Source organism: Cololabis saira, chromosome 15 (assembly GCF_033807715.1).
Source record: "Cololabis saira isolate AMF1-May2022 chromosome 15, fColSai1.1, whole genome shotgun sequence".
In the NCBI taxonomy this organism is placed as follows: Eukaryota; Metazoa; Chordata; class Actinopteri; order Beloniformes; family Belonidae; genus Cololabis; species Cololabis saira.
This window is the reverse complement of record NC_084601.1, coordinates 35,439,538-35,456,779: the sequence shown is the minus strand read 5'-3', so window position 1 is coordinate 35,456,779 and position 17,242 is coordinate 35,439,538. Positions and strand designations below refer to the sequence as shown.

The 17,242-nt window shown below is 37.5% G+C and overlaps 1 protein-coding gene across 1 annotated transcript in view; it reads left to right on the top strand.

Annotated features, from left to right (window-relative positions):
* The window catches only part of tmem65 (transmembrane protein 65), a 50,043-nt gene extending 34,250 nt beyond the window's left edge, over positions 1-15,793 (top strand). The window contains exons 2-7 of the mRNA XM_061741446.1: positions 2,065-2,109; positions 2,989-3,056; positions 3,773-3,827; positions 9,652-9,694; positions 11,566-11,671; positions 12,215-15,793. Of these exons, the coding sequence (XP_061597430.1) occupies positions 2,065-2,109; positions 2,989-3,056; positions 3,773-3,827; positions 9,652-9,694; positions 11,566-11,671; positions 12,215-12,346 (449 nt within the window). The 3' untranslated portion in view covers positions 12,347-15,793. The remainder of the gene's footprint in view (positions 1-2,064; positions 2,110-2,988; positions 3,057-3,772; positions 3,828-9,651; positions 9,695-11,565; positions 11,672-12,214) is intronic.
* The last annotated feature ends 1,449 nt before the right edge of the window (positions 15,794-17,242 follow it).

The following is a 17,242-nucleotide window of genomic DNA, read 5'->3' as shown; positions in this document are numbered from 1 at the left end:
CGGCAGATTGTGGTGCAAATCCAACTTAAAAGACTTTTGATGCTTTTTATTTTTTAATACCTAGAAAGTTTAGAGAACAGAAGGAATTGTGGGATGAGCAGATGTGTTGAATGAGACAAACATACGTGTCTTTAATCTTGAGATAGTTGCAACTAATCGTACTAATGCTGCTGCCAAGTCTAAGTTCCCTCAGTCCCTGAAAAGCAGGAGATATTTCTGACCTGTTTGGACTTTGGAAAACATGTCCAACTCCATCTTCCATCCTTAAATAGACCTCACGTAAACCCACTGCTGATGTGTAAGAAACAATCTGACCTCTGACTTGTTAATGTGAACCACACACACATTCACACTCACCACTTTCTGAACTTTCGACCTTTGTCTCCCTCTTTTTAAGTTTTTGTGAAGCTTGTGCAAGTCAAATATGTAAATGCTCGGGTGTCCATGCGTCTCTCCTCAAAGCGATGGACTCAGCAGATTTATCTTTAGCTGTAATTGGCTCGTTCCTGTAATTGGTGGCTCTTGAGTCAGTTCAGCGTCTCAGGATACTGGACTCCGCCAGTCTGACTCTGCAGCTTTTTCACTTGTTAAAATCACAAAACAGCCAAAGCCATATGCATAATGAATCTGTAAATGTAAAGCAGATGCCAAGAGGTGTCAAAAATATTCACATTCATTACTCAGGTAGAAGTATAGATACTAGAGTTTAAAAATACTCCTGTAGAAGTTAAAGTATCAACTCAAGTTTTTTACTCAAGTAAAAGTATAAAAGTACTGGTTTCAAAACTACTTAAAGTATAAAAGTAAAAGTAATGTAAGGGGGAAAACAGCCATTAAGGACAAAAGCCATTGAAAATGAATGCATCTTAGTATAATTCAAATTGGGGGTTGGGGTCATTTTACTTTTTGATTGGGTGGGGGAGTGGGGTGAGTTAGTATTTACTCAACATTCATGTTTTTGTTGTTCATTAAAATAATTGTTCATACAAGAATAAAAACTAAAGTTCTACTCAAATAAATCTGTTGAAATGTCATGTTTTTGTATTATCTTGCATGGATATCTGCTTATGACAAAATAAATATTTACATTTATGTTTGGATATGATACAGTTTGTTTAAATTACCCCCAATTTCCAGTTAATTCCCATAAATTCCCAATAATTCCCATAAATTCCCATAATTCCCATGGAAAGTTTCCAATTTGGAATATTTCCAAAATTCCCCAGCTTAACTTCCCATGGAAAGTTTCCGGAAAGTTTCCGGAAATTTACCGGAAATTTTCCACCCCTTTGCAACCCTAATTGTAATGGTGCAAAAAGTCAAACTTCAGAGGCATGTTATCATTTATCCTAACCTTTATTGGAATGTACATCCAAGTTTAGTTGCAGGAATCTGAGGGAACGGATGTAAGAACAAAACTGGACAAGAACATCTGAAACAACCACAACCAAATTCACTCTATCCGGATGGAGCAATTTAACTGGATAGTTTTTATTAAAGGCCCAAATGAAATAGAGTAACGAGGCTGTTTTTAAAATGTAAGGAGTAAAAAGTACAGATAATTGCGTGAAAATGTAAGGAGTAAAAGTAAAAAGTCGTCTGAAAAATAATTACTCCAGTGAAGTATAGATAACCAAAATTTCTACTTAAGTAAGGTAACAAAGTATTTGTACTTTGTTACTTGACACCTCTGCGCCAAGTCTCACATAAAAATGCTGCCATTAATATCCTGAGTCCTTAGATGCTTGTGAGCAAAGTGCAGCAGCTCAGATCCCCAACTGAGATCCCAGATTTGGACTAGTTTTTGAGAAACCCCGCCGTTCTCAAAACTGTCGCTTTTACTTTTACTGAATAATCGGACTAAAGCCATAGAAATGATTATAAGGAAGATTTTTTTTATCTTTTGTGCAGCTCTTTCAGAAGTTATTACGGAACCTTAGCTCAGAGTGACAAAAAGAGACTGTGATGAGTTTTTGGTCTTTGTTGCTGCAGATGCTTGAAGTCAAACATCAGCAGTTCATGAAAACTTCTGATGTTTTTTTGATGTTTTCTTTTCCCCCTCAGAGACATTGCAGCCATCACCACCAAATGCAGCCCAGATCAGACACGGTGAGAGTTGACAACCCGCACACACCCATATACTCTCCATCTTCTTGGAAGATATCAGAAATTGTAATGCATTGATTACTGTCTTTCTGTTACATTCACAGTTCAGGCTTAAGGATTATTTTCTTTCGTTATAATAGCATTTAAGGAACTTGGAAAAAAAGGTTTCTTTTTATTTATATATTTATTTTATTGATGATACAGATTCAATCTGATTAGTAAAACACAACACTGAAATCAATTTCATTGATTTGTCTTCCTTTCCCATCAAAGTCCAGTTTACTCTGAAATCTAAATATCCATAAAAAAAAAGCTTGATTCAACAACTTCCTTTATAATCAGATTTGTTCACCAGAGGAAACATATTGGTGCACGGATTAATTATCTCTGGGATTGGATTGCTTAAAATGCAAATTGTACAGAAATTCTTGTCATGTGGGATTTGCATGTATCATTCAATATATAAGTGTGAAAATATAATGATCTGTTGCAAGGCTGCATTTTCATTTTTGGAGCATTTCTAAACAGCAGAAAGAAGTGATGTGAGGAAAAATTGCAAGTACTGTTTGCTGAAACATATGTACAAACTCTATTTTAAGATCATATTGCTCAAGTTTTATAATTGGTATTATGCATCTAAATGAATACAGAGACATTTAGGGAAACAAATATAGGAAATATATCTGGGGAAGGGGCTGCTAATTTGAAACTAGAGCGCCAGATAAGCAGCTGAAAGCACTGAAAATGAAGGACAACATGACAAGTTGATTGCATATTGTGCAGACGTACTTCAGTTGGCAAATTGTTCATAAACTTTAAAAGCTTAACTGCCTAGTAAGTTTGTTTTTCTTATCGTATTTACTTAATTCTGTATGTTTTCAGTTTTATTCCACAATGCCATCCCTTTCATCGGATTTGGTTTTCTGGATAATGCCATCATGATCGCAGCAGTAAGTGGATTAAATATTATCTATTGTCTCATTTTTTGTTTATTTGTTTTTTTTCTTCACATGAATTAGTTACTTACAGGACTGTCTCAGAAAATTAGAATATTGTGATAAAGTTCTTTATTTTCTGTAATGCAATTTAAAAAAAAACTAAAATGTCATACATTCTGGATTCATTACAAATCAACTGAAATATTGCAAGCCTTTTATTATTTTAATATTGCTGATTATGGCTTACAGTTTTAGTTTATTAGTTTAGTTTATTGTTTTGCACAGTTTAAAAAAAAAAAATATACAGGAAATATCAATGATAAACACTATAGGTGCAGGAAGAGGCAAAAAACCCAATGGGCTTATTTGAAGCCTCCACCGAAGATATTAAAATTTCATGTCAAGATTAACATACAAAAAACAGAAAGTAAAACTACACAAAAGTGATGGCAAACTAATAATGCAATATATAAAAGAGATTTAAGATTAAGATTCCCAGAATATTCAAATTTTTTGAGATAGGATATTTGAGTTTTCTTAAGCTGTAAACCATGATCAGCAATATTAAAATAATAAAAGTCTTGCAATATTTCAGTTGATTTGTAATGAATCCAGAATGTATGACAGTTTTGCATTACAGAAAATAAAGGACTTTATCAGAATTCTAATTTTCTGAGACAGTCCTGTATAAGGGAAAAAAAAATCATCTTTTCTCTTCTGTTTTCCAGGGAACACAGATTGAACTGTCCATCGGAGTCACTCTGGGAATCTCCACCATGGCAGGTAGGAACAGATGGAGCCGCCTGTATTTCATTCTAAATTACTGTTGACATTTTTCATATCATTTTACATCTGTATATCTAATATTCTGTAAATCTAATCTCATGGAGCGTTAGTGGACTGGACAAGATCTAGTAGGATGTCACTTTTGATCATAGAAAATGTTGATAAATTTGGCACACATGTAAGACACGCACTCCACATGAATAGACTAGACGTCAGTTTCAAATCAAATCAATTTGTTCATTCTTTATCAGCAGGAACCATCCAGAATTACACATCTTATAATTGGGCCAGACAAGGGACAGCAGATTTGTGGAGGGCAGGACAGATGTATAATTCAGACCACAGCCCTGCCAGGAGAGCGAAGGGCCAGGGCAACTATCCCTATAAACCCTGCAATTACTGAACCCAAAACCACAAACTGCAGACGTGAATTTATTTGCTGCAATTAAAACGCACCTTGGGGATGAATTATCAGCCTCTCTTCAAGTCTATCTTTACATCATAAGAGTAATATTGGCGGAGAGACAGTACTTGAAAGAGTGTATGACTCGGCATCTTGAACATCCTCCAAGGATATTATGAAAAGTAGACTTTGCTTTCTTGCGTAATCAGTATTTCTTCTTTCTTCTGTAACAGAGAAAGCGTTCTGTCTAAAAGCCTCATTGGGATGTAAACTGTAGACTTGAATGGCTGTTAAAAGGACAATGTCCTCCTTCTCCATGACTTTTATGTTAGGCATCTTTTAAAAGGACATCAATCCTCCCTGGGTTATTTGCTGGCATGGCAGTGTAAAGCTGTGGCTGATGCCATGGCATTTAGGGATAAAAAGTTTGGGCCCTCAAATTGAGCCTTGTGGAACACCACAGTTCTTTTTACAGCTTTTTTACCTGAACCTTTATTCATATTTTTTACCTGAACATTTATTCACATGCGCTCACATAAACTAATCTATCTTTGAGAAAAGATTTAAACCAACATTTGTTTAGTCTGTCAAGAACGGGGGTCGGCAACCCGCGGCTCTAGAGCCGCATGCTGCTCTCTAGCGCTGCCCTAGTGGCTCCTGGAGCTTTTTCAAAAATGTTTGACCTTTTTTTCCCCTTTTTTTTTCATTTTTTTCTCTTTTTATTCTTTTTTTTTCTTTTTTCTTTTTTCTTCTTTTTTTCCTTTTTTTCTTCCTTTGTCCTTTCCTTTTTAATCTCGACTTTTTTCCACAAAATTCTGACTATTTCCTCGACATTTTGACTTTTTTCGACGACATTTCGACTTTTTCTCGAGATTGTACTTCAACATTAATCTCGACATTTCGAATGTTTTTCTTGAAATTTTGACTTTTTTCTCAACATTTAAACTTTTTTCTCGACATTTCAACTTTTTTCTTGACATTTCGCCATTTGTCTTCATTCTAAGGCTTATACAAGACTTTTCATTTTTTGCGGCTCCAGACATATTTGTTTTTTGTGTTTTTGGTCCAATATGGCTCTTTCAACATTTTGGGTTGCCGACCCCTGGTCAAGAATAATAGTTATCGTCTGTATCGAATGCTCCTTATTGCCCCAAATGCTTTTACTTCACGGTGACTACGTTTACATGTAGTCAAAATTCGGGTTATTACTAATATTCCGGTTACTGAAACATTCGGAATATTCCGTTTCCATGCGTGAGCAAACAGGGTTATCCCTGTATCCATGGTAATTAATCATTCGGGATATCTGGATCAAACCAGCGACGTATGGAGAACGTGATGACGCAATTCCCGTCATTTCTGCTTCTTCTTCCTGTATCCAAATTCAAAACAAATGCTGCTTCGTGCAACTTTTCGCTCACCTTCTTTTAAATCTGGCTATCCCCGTACTTCCTACCGTCTACAAATGCAGAAATGTTCATATCCTTCATTACATTTATGAAGTGATTAGTTTCCTCCTCGCTCCAAAAGTGATCTGGTCTTGGTTTCTCCGTGTTTATAAGAACTTCCTGGACTCAAAAGACCAGGATTCCTTGTGAACAGAGCATGTGCAGAAAACAAATTCCCGTTCCGTTTGATGGGGATATTCCGTTTGGCGTTTACATGACCCAATATTCGGGTTTTAAAAGGAGTAACCCAGGGCTCATATTGGGGTTTTTAAAAACCTGAATATGAGCAAATTCGGGTTATTCAAAGGGGTTATTGGTGTTTACATGGCCGCGCAAATTCGGGTTATTGCCAATATTCGGGTTTTAAAAGGGTTATTGATGCATGTAAACGCAGTTGATTAGTTTTTCCTCCGTACCGTTGTTGGGCCAGGAGCCAGGACTCAGAAACTGATCTTTAGTTGTGGAGTTGTGAGGAATCTGAGTGGTTTCACTTGGCTGCACTCACGTAAGGAAGAGCGCAGTGTGTGGACTTACGTACGGTGATGAATACACTTACGGTGTATAATATTTTGGCCAGGTGTTGTTAGCAGTTTGCATATGAGCCAGGTCAATGGTATGTTTGCACCACCACGACAGGTGTAGTTATTTAAAAAGGGTGAACATGTCTCTAAGTATTATTGCTCAGTAGTTTTCTGAGAGGTTAGTGTGTCACAGAAGGCAATTTTATTCTGTTATTGTTTGTGTTTATTATGTATTTATTTGTCTTTTTGGACACATGAATTAGCATACATCCCTTGCCAGTGGTTTGGCCCAATTTGGCAATTAGCAAGGGATGTAACCTATTTAAGAGGAAGAATGTTGCCCTTCCCCGTTGTATGATGGAGTGAACAAATAAAGAACCACTAGAAAATTCTTCACAAATGAGTTTTCAGTATTCTGTTACTCGGCAAGCTAATGCAGTAAAACCCTCCCCTGCTGGTGAACAGTCAATCAGCTGTGTCACACTTATAAAATGATGAGATAAACACAGCATTTTCAAAGCAGTGGAAAAGAAAATAGTGTAAGGAAAATAATTGGTGATTAAATCTTAATGAAAGTGATGAAAGTTATTTTTTTTTTAAATATTGGGGAAGGAGATCATAAAGACAGGCTATTATTTTTAATTGTGAAGTTTTGGGAGTTCACGAGTTCAAAAAGAGTTAAAACACTGAATCTTGTTGTAATACTGCCATAAATTTGATCTAATAATTTAGTTTTAACTCTAAATTGTGCTGCAAAATGGAAATGAATGCTAGCTCTAGGAGCAATAGACCCACTTTAAAAGTGTTTTCAGAAATTACAGAAATTGTATTTAGTTGTAGGCCTGTTGTAACTATGGTTAATAATAATTCACATTTTGGTGTAAATATATATTCAATTCTCACTCAGAACTGCTTCCCTTCACGTTGCTTTATCACCTAACGAAAGCTTAGATTTCTTACCACTTAATAAACCAACAGCTCTTTGAAAAAGAATATCTGACTCCAGTTTCTTTGCTCGTATCTTATGAACAATAGAATATGATATTTCTCATTCTTTTGGTGTATTATTCCTCCATCTTCTTTGTTCTTTTTCACACTTTCTCTCTTTCTTTGCACTTTCTTGTGGATGGTTTTGGGGTTTGTGCCTTTGGTTCACGGTTTTAATGGGCCCATCGCATTGTTTGCTGTTAAGACTCTTGCGATGCATTGCAACACGGTGGGCTATAATCACGGCTCCTCTCGGGCCTGTGTTTGGGCCTTTATTACTTTGTAAACCATAAAGGCATTGGAGCTTGCCTTCTCGCTCTCCTCACTACTAGATTATTCCGTTTCCATGGATACTTGGCTCTGATTTTCTCCGCAATTGCAAATCAGGGGCTGGAAGTGGGGCCTCAGATCAATAGCTCCACTCTGATGTCTTCATCCATCTCAACGCTGCTGCTTTTTTTTGGTTTTGTTTTATTTTGACATTGTCCGGCCACTTTGCTGTTCCCGTTTATTTTCATATCTTATTTGTGACGGGACCTTCCAGACTCTCGCCTCCATAAACTCCTTGTGCCTGAGGTGCAGGAGGACCAGGCGGGATTGGATGGCCGCCCGAGCTCCTCATCGCCGCCGAGGCATTTCTCCCTGTGCAGATTCCAGGATGAAGTTGTCCATCTGGAGCTTTTCTTTCTTCTTTTTTATCTCCAGCAAGCGCCATTGACTTCAAGCATCGCTGCTTTTTATGCCACCACATTCCCTGAAGGAGAAACAAACACACTTAGCACCTTCGCTGTTTTAATGAGCAAATACAAATAGAGCTTGTATTTTTAGCCCTCCCTTATGGAAATACGGTCCACGGTGTTAATAATTCATTGCTGTTATGTACGTGGATTTTTTTTGGGGAGGGGAAAGCTTATTTTGCTGAGAGTAAAAGTGCAGAGGAGAAAGAGACTGACTGGGTGGCGTTCAGAGTTGCTCTTTGATCTAAAAGCGCTCACACCTTCTCTCACTGCCGTTGACTTCTATTTTATATTTGACTGCTTTGATTTATTCTTCTGCTCGTCATCCGTTTGACTCAACTGAAGTTTCTGGCACTGACAAATGTGAGGTATATTCATTATTATTGTATGTGAGCAGGGTTTTTTTTTGTGTTTTCTTCAACATACGACACCCATCATCAGCACCTGTTAGAATTTCCGTTTTCACCTCCCATTGATCCGTCCATATTAGATATTAGATTAGATATTGATCCGGGGAGGAGCTCAGGAGTTTACCGGCCAAAGGGGATGTGTAGGCCTTCAGGAAAAGATTAAAAATAAAACATTAGGCATCAGGCATTCTAAAGTGGAAAAGAAAGTAAATAGATAAGGTAGTTGTATCTGTGATTGTAAGACAATGTAACACTGCAAAAACTCAAAATCTTACCAGGAATATTTGTCTTATTTCTAGTTAAAATGTCTCATTTTTAGTCAAAAAATCTCATTACATTTATTTTTTTCATAAATCCTCCCTCAATCCTGCCTCATGCTCCTTTAAAACAAGAGTCATTACCAAAAAAATAACTTATTTGACAATTTTCACCTGTTTCAAGTAAATTTTCACTTGAAATAAGTAGAAAAATCTGCCAGTGGAACAAGATTTATCTTCTCATTACAAGCAAAAAAATCTTGTTCCACTGGCAGATTTTTCTACTTATTTTAAATGAAAATCTACTTGAAACAGGTGAAAATTGTTGTTTTTTCCAGCGATGAGTCTTGTTTTAAGTGTAATGAGATTTTTTTTTACTAAAATTAGACATTTCAACTAAAAATAAGACAAATATTCTTGTTAAGATTTTGAGTTTTTGCAGTCATCTATTTTACTTATCCTGTGAAGGACAGAGTCATATTGATAAGTTCATAAAAGTGTTTTTTATTTTTGTGTTTTGATGTATTTGATGTAAGCCCAGTGGATATTTAAAGCTTACAGAAGGCTGCATTTAACTGCTGCTATGTCATTCCTGCAGTATTTCTGCAGGTGTTTTGGTCACTGCTATTATTGTTCCACTGGCAGATTTTTCTACTTATTTTAAGTGAAAATCTACTTGAAACAGGTGGAAATTGTTGTTTTTTCCAGTGATGAGTATTGTTTTAAGTGTAATGAGATTTTTTTTTACTAAAAATGAGACATTTTAACTAGAAATAAGACAAATTTTGAGTTTTTGCAGTGCAAAGAGGAAAAAAAGATTCATCATTCATGTGTTCTTATTCATGTGGAGTCACACAATTCCACCCCAAAATAAAGATTTAAAAAGTGCTATGAATTATTTGGATGATTGACTTTGAAACTCTGCAGACTCCATCGTTAGATATGAAGATTTATTATTTTTCCCTCACATCATTTTGAGGGTGTTTCTTTCTCACCAGAGAACAGCAGAAATCAAAGTGTTCCCCTCTTTTTCTCTCTCTGTGTGTGTGTTTCTGCAGCGGCAGCTCTGGGGAACCTGGTCTCAGATCTGGCAGGTCTCGGGTAAGCAGCCTTTCAAAACGTCTCCCGAGGCTCAGGTTTGTTCCGAGTCTTGACGTGTCGACTCAACTTTGGTGCCGGCTAGAATAGCTCATGTTTGCTGCATTTCTAAATTAATGAACTGAACTTTCGCTCTTTTCTTTTTTGTCTTTTTTTTTTTCTTTGGCTCGAATAACATTTGATGTTTTTAAGCTGAAAATGAACCGTGTAATTCCATTTTCCATGCTTGCTTGGAACATTTCTGTATTTGTTTTCTTTGTTCTTCTTCTTTTTCTGGAAGAAGAGGTCTATTCTGTATGATTAAGTATGGATTTTTGAGTTTCATTGTTACAGTACGGTTAGAACATGCACGACAATGGAAATCCTCACATGAAACTAGATTCAGACTACGCTCCCTTAAGTTCTCAATCAATCAATAACATTTTATTTGTATAGCACTTTTCATCCAGGTACATGAAATACAAAGTGATTAACATTTTGACTGAAAAATAAGCATAATAAAAACAAAAATAAGAACTGGGAGACCAATGCACACTGACACACAATATAGTTAATTAAAATGAAATAATGATAAAAGTTCAAGAATTAAGGCGAAAAAATAATCGGTCCACAACAATAAAATATAATAATAATAAAAACATTACAAGAAATAGATAAATAAATAAAACAAATACCTCTAAAAAAATGTTAAACAGAATAAAACTATAAAATGTGATGCTACATAAAAGCCAGACCAAGTTCTGATGGATCCCTGAAACCACATACCTGATTCAGAGATCCAAAGACGGTTCAGGAACCAGAATTTACTTATTATTAGACTCTAGATTTATACCTTTAACCCCACAAAAACATTAAAAGGGCTGAGATCTTTGTTTGGTTTGATACGTTTAGATCTGAAAGTTTGTCAGTTGTGCTTCTGTTTTTTAACGGACAGCTGGCTGCAGGTCCCAGCCCTCAACTCTGCTCAAGTACGCACTCCTTTTTGACACCGAGTGAAGTAATGAAATGTTGCTAATGACACACAAAAAAACAAAACAATTGCGAGAAAAAATGCAACTACTTAATTTTCGTATCTGCAAAACTCTTACTGTCCTTTAATCTGCAGCTCCGAAGTGGACGTGATCTGCTTCTTTCTTTTTTTATTTCATTTCAAAAGCACTATACCAGGGGTCGGCAACCCAAAATGTTGATAAAGCCATATTGGACCAAAAACACAAAAAACAAATATGTCTGGAGCCGCAAAAAATGAAAAGTCTTGTATAAGCCTTAGAATGAATACAACACATGGTACATGTATCTATATTAGTTATAACTGGGGGGAAGATTTTTTTTTTTCATTATGCACTTTGAGAAAAAAGTCGAAATGTTGAGAAAAAAGTCGAAATGTTGAGAAAAAAGTCAAAATTTCGAGAAAAAAGTCGAAATTTTGAGAAAAAAGTTGAAATGTCAAGATTAACGTTGAAGTACAATCTTGAGACAAAAGTCGAAATGTCGAGAAAAAAGTCAAATTTTCGAGAAAAAAGTTGAAATATCGAGATTAAAAAGGAAAGGAAAAAGGAAGAAAAAAAGAGAAAAAAAGGAAAAAAGAGAAAAAAATTGAAAAAATAGAAAAAAACAGGAAAAAAAAACAGGAAAAAAAAACAAGAGAAAAAGGAAAAAAAAGGTCAAACATTTTTGAAAAAGCTCCAGGAGCCACTAGGGCGGCGCTAAAGAGCCGCATGCGGCTCTGGAGCCACGGGTTGCTGACCCCTGCACTATAAGGACATTCTAATGGGGCTACAGTTCTTTCCAAGCATGCAGGAAATGTTTTTGTGTTCTGAAATGCTTAAAGCCAACACAGATTTGAATAAACTAACCAGCATGGATGTGGGCAGTCTTGCAGGTTACGTGGAGGCTCTGGCGTCCAGACTGGGGATGCAGGGTCCAGATCTGACGCCCCAGCAGGTGGATATGTGGCAGACCAAAGTCAGCTCTCACATGGTGAGATTTCTCATTCCCCTCTTCTTCCCACATATGCAGGACGGCTCCTCAGTGGAAAGCCAGAAACTGTTGCAGAACCACTTGGTGGATTGCATGCTCTTTTTATAACGTCTTATATTTCTAGCAACAGTTACGTGAGCAAATTCACTTAAAAATGCTGGAGGATGAGAAACTGTGAAGCTTTGAAGATGGAAGTAAATAAATAAATAAAACCGGCTGGTGTGGTGCAGGAGGAGGAGTGTGCTGCTGGAATGGGAGCGGCATCAGATCTATAGGCAGCAAAGAACAGAAAGTCAGCAAAATCATTGTCTCCTCCACTCTTGTCCTTTAAAAAAGCATAAGATCCTATCAAGTGTTTCTGGAGATAACGCCTTCAGAAAGAGTGACTTGTGCGGTTCGCCCGAGTAAAGAAACATTCAGCAGTAAAGTTCTGTTCTTCTAAAACTTTCCTGCTAACATCTGAATGAACAAAACCAGGAGTCTTGTGATCGTACGTAGGACTGAAACTCTGAAACTGAATCGTGTTTTCTCCTCCGTCTGCAGGGCAAAGCCATCGGCGTGTCCATCGGCTGCATCCTGGGGATGTTTCCGCTGTTCTTCCTCGATGACGACAAAGACAAAGATAAAGAGAAAGAAGCCAAGTCGCGCAGCGACGCGGTATCAGACTCCTCCTAACCGGCCGCCTCGTCTCAAACTGGATTCTGCTGCTTGTTGTTTCTGTTCTTATTCAGTAGAAGGTATTTGCAGTCGGACGTTGCCCCGTCACGCCGCTCACACGGCGTTCCCTGTAAACCTTTTAGAGGCAGTTTGTGAGTTTGAAGCCAAAAGGAGACTGTATTATGATTGCTTTATTTTCAAAGTCGTCCCATTCTTTTTTTTTTAAATCAATCCGTCGCTTCAACAGGTCAAACTTTTGAATAGAAACCGAAAAGAGACGAGCGTTTGTGGACGTGAGCGTTGTCGTCTCAGTCCTGTAAGATTACTCCGTCAGCCCGTTAGCTGGTGCTTAAAGGAAGATTAAGAAACAACCGTCCCCAGATTCTCTTCAGGTGGTGACTTTGACTTTCACAAATCTCATTTTTATGAAACCTGTTACCAAAAAGGAAGTCATATGCTTCTCTCTGGGTGTAGCGTGGAGATGTGACTGTTAGGCTTTGATATGTAGCGTAGAGGAGTCACCAGTTTAACTAACTCACTGCAAAAACTCTAAATCTTAACAAGAATATTTGTCTTATTTCTAGTTAAAATGTCTCATTTTTAGTCAAAAAAATCTCATTACACTTAAAACAAAACTCATCACTGGAAAAAACAACAAGTTTCACCTGTTTCAGGTAGATTTTCACTTAAAATAAGTAGAAAAATCTCCCAGTGGAACAAGATTTCTTTCCTTGTAATGAGAAGATAAATCTTTTTTCTTATTTTTTTTCTACTTATTTCAAGTGAAAATTTACTTGAAACAGGTGAAAATTGTCAAATAACCAGTTATTTTTCTGGAAATGACTTTCCAGACTTGTTTTAAGTGTAATGAGATTTTTTTTACTAAAAATGAGACATTTTAACTAGAAATAAGACAAATATTCCTGGTAAGATTTTGAGTTTTTGCAGCTCACTCACTGATGAGTCAGCTGGTCCCAAACTAACAAAACAGTTTGTGATGTGGTGCATGTTCCCAAAATAACTGGACATGTGAAGTTGGGATCTAGAAGCACAGGATCAAGGGTTTCCAGACAAATAATCTTTCTATAGGATCGATTGAGGAAGTTCTCTTAGTGTCTTGCAAAAAGCTGTCGGTGAATTTGCCTTTGTTTTCAATCGGGAATTGTTATTTAAAAAAGTTTAGTTTCCAGAGTTGTGAGTTCTGCCTTGGGCGGCGCTGATTTTCCTAAAATAGGCAAAGAGGTTTTCTGAGCAGCTTGACGTCCCGGCTCTCAAAACGGCCGGAATTCACTTCTCTTCACAGAAAAAAACAAAGAGAATCCTTAAAAAGTGTCAGATTCTCTGGACAAGCATCAACCTATTTGACTCAAAGCACTCCATCAGTATTTTGGATCGGCACCACAAGCCCGTCGGCAGATCTTTGTTAGTGCTGCTAATTAGATTCTCTGAGCCGCTGGAGGGGATCGCTGAGTTTTCAGCACCGTTGAGACGGAGAGGTGATGCAGGGTGGGGAGACTATATTATACTAATATTAGACTATTATTAGACTATAAGTCCCCATCTTGGCAACTGATCACGTTCTTCAGAGCTTCACTTTTTGTTTAATTTGCCGTCTGGTCTCACTTAACAGAAGGAAACTGATCCTGGTGAGTCCTACGCAGTGACGAATGCCAATCTAAGATGATAAAAATGAAAGCACTAATGCTGGCACAGACTGAGGGGAGATTATTCTCAGGAATAACTCCTTCCCCCGTTTCAGTATTTATTGCTGCATTCTGCCGGCTGATCTGTTTTCAAGCAGACGTTTTGAGCTGCTTTCCCCCGTTTATGCCTCGGCTCCCGACTCGCAGAATCAAAGTTGTTGCAGTCCGACGATTCTCAGGAATCAAAAAAGCACAAATGTCTCACGCGAACGCTGCCTACGTAGCTTCCAGGTGGAGAAGCATCCTTCCTCTCTAACTAATCCTGCAGCCAGTTGCACTTTCCAACCAACAACTTAGGAAAAAAAAAGACTGGTGACTGCAGAAACACAATCAGTAGACACTGAGACTGCTGCAGCATGTAAATACAAGAAAGTAGTAGACACTTTATCAGTTTGAAGACTTTATCTCTAAAACACTATTTATTAGACTCTATTTTACTTGAGTGACGGAGTGAAAACTCCGTCTCCTGCATCTTCAGACTTCCACAAACATCAGTGCCATCTGCTACCTCCAGGATGATGTTTCTGTTTTGCATGAAGAACTCATGGAGCTGTGCAATCTGTTTTTTTTTTTTTTTTTGTTCTGTTTTTCGTCTCATTGGCTTGTTTTTGCTGGATGTTTAAGGGCCCTCAGATGTTTTGCGTGTCATGATTATGTAAGGATAAAGGAAGTGTTCAGTGGCGGCGCGCCTCATTTGGAGTCGAAGTTGATTTCTTTTGGTCATCTGCCTTGTTTTGTATCGGTGCTTTTCTTTCTTTTTTGCACTTTTTCACCACCTTTTCCATCTTTAACTCATTTTCATCATTCACATTGGTGTCTTTAATCTCACCATCTGGGTTTTTTTGGGTTTTTTTTTTTCTGTCAAACACGAACGAAGGTCCAGATGGTCCAGTCTGAAACACTAAGACACTGTTCTGTCTCTCTTTCCTCACCCTGTCCTTTATCTTTCTATAACACACTCACTCCATCACCAAACCTGCTGGGTGACATTTTTAACTGCCGTTGCGTCCAACATCTCTCTCTTCATTCATTTGCTTTCTACAATCTAATTTTAGTGTCTGAATTTGGGCGGCAAGCAGGAGGTATTTTGTTGCTGGCTGATCTGTAAACAGTTTTCTTTTTTTTTTTTGATAGTCACTTGATCACAGAAACGTAAATCCTGATGTCTCCTAGAAAAAACCAGAATGTCCCGCTACTGCGCTCCCTCGGAGCTGAATGTCACATGTGAGGTGGGGTGGGCGTCTCAGTTGCAGAAGAGATTTAAATTTGCTTTCAGATTAACTCTAAAATCATAGATGGGAAATTAACTGGAGAAATGTATGTTGCAAAGAATTGCAGGCAGTTTACCATCTGTTTGAATCATGTGGTAGATAGTCGGCGGTTTTGTTATCGAACAATCTCAACTTGTATCGTTTTGCATCAAGTTTGATTTTTTTTGTGTTTGTTTTTTTATGGGTGGTGTTCTCCACTAATGATATTTTGATTAATAGTCTCTGAAATGAAAACAGAACTGTTCTGAAGCATGTGAACAACAGTTTGCCATCGTTTTACTGTCGGTAAAATGGTGCAGTTTTGCTGCCATCTAGTGGACAGACTGGGAAATGTCGCTTTGCCGCTGAAACACGTTTGTACTCTAAACTCTGTCTATACGTACAGTGAGTATACGTTTTCCAAAATTGTGTGCTACTAATAATGAGATAATAAATATGAGAGTGTTTACTGGTGATGTTGTACTGATTGTTGGTTTTATTGATCGCTGATGAACCCGGGGACGAGGCAGTGATTGAACAGAGCTGCTGAATCTCAACCTTTTAAGGTCACAAGGGCATTTTAAATACTCAGATAAAAAAAAACTGTTTTAAAAGTGTTGAGCATTTTCTTAGCCAAGTTCTTTGTGTTATAAGAGCTCATCTGGGAAAAGGCTGTAAGATATATCATTTATCCGGTAGTTCCCTGGTTCAAACTGCCCCTCAGTCCTGATAATTTATTTTAAATGATTGTTTTTTTTCCTTTTTTTGCTGTACATAAGTACAGTTAGGTCAACAAGTATCTGGACTTACAGATTGTGTTTAAAACCATTTTGCCTCCATCACTAATGAATTTCAGATAAAGCTGATGTGGTTAAAGTGGTGACATTCAACAAGAATTTAAAAGGTTTCACTAAACTTTGACTCATGTTTATTACAGCAATTTAACAAAGTATTCGGGCCTCGAAGGTATTTATACAAAGTAAATATTTGTGTTTGTGTGTGTATATGTGTATATATATATATATTTATTTATTTATTTATTTATTTACTTACTTACTTACTTACTTACTTACTTACTTACTTATTTTGATTACATGGATGAAAATCCTTTACTCAATATCCGAGTTTCCTCCCTGGAGCCTGGAGATGTTCTACCAGACCTTCACCTCCGATTTCGTCCTCGGTTCATTAAAAGCTGCTCTTTTGGGTTGAGATTAAGCCGCTGACTTTACCCACTGAGGAAGTTTCTATTTCTTTTTCATCTAAAAGCCTCTATTATCCTTCGCAGTCTGTTTGGGGTCATTAGCTGTGATGTGATCAGTGTTGTAGTATTTGTCCGAGTGTGAAGGAACGTTCCCTGTACGCCCCAGAATGAATCTGGCTCCTTCTGTCACCAGTCAAGTGATCAAACACCAGTAAGCGTTCGCCACATGCCCCTACCATAACACTGCCTCCGCCGTGTTTGACACATGCCCTTCATTTCCTTCTCCTGCCGTCACTCTGATACAAGTTTATCTTGGTGTCATTTGTCTTATTAGCTGTTTTTCCGGCTAAGTGTAATTGTGCTTCCCTGTTCTTGAATGCAACTTGTTACAAAGGCTTTGTATTTACGTTTGTGAAGGCATCGCTGCCTTCTTCATAGTCTTGGCTTCTATTGACGTTTTGAAGGGTTTTCTTGCTTTCCTGAGTTTTGATTTTGAGTTTACGACCGTCTTCTTGTACCAAACTGTTGATTTTGCCACCAACAGTTTTCTCTCTTTTCTAGGCCGTTGTATTTCCAGCCTGTTGAAGGCCTCCCCCTCTCTTGCATTGATCTTGTTGGGTTTTTTATCGGCAGCTCCGGTCAAACAGTGGCCAAATGCAAGCTCGATCCCTGAGATTCTTTTCACTCAATAGTCCAAATATGTAGCCCCTGAAAATGGCTGTAATATGTAAATGTCTTATTCTTTAGCAACCTTGTA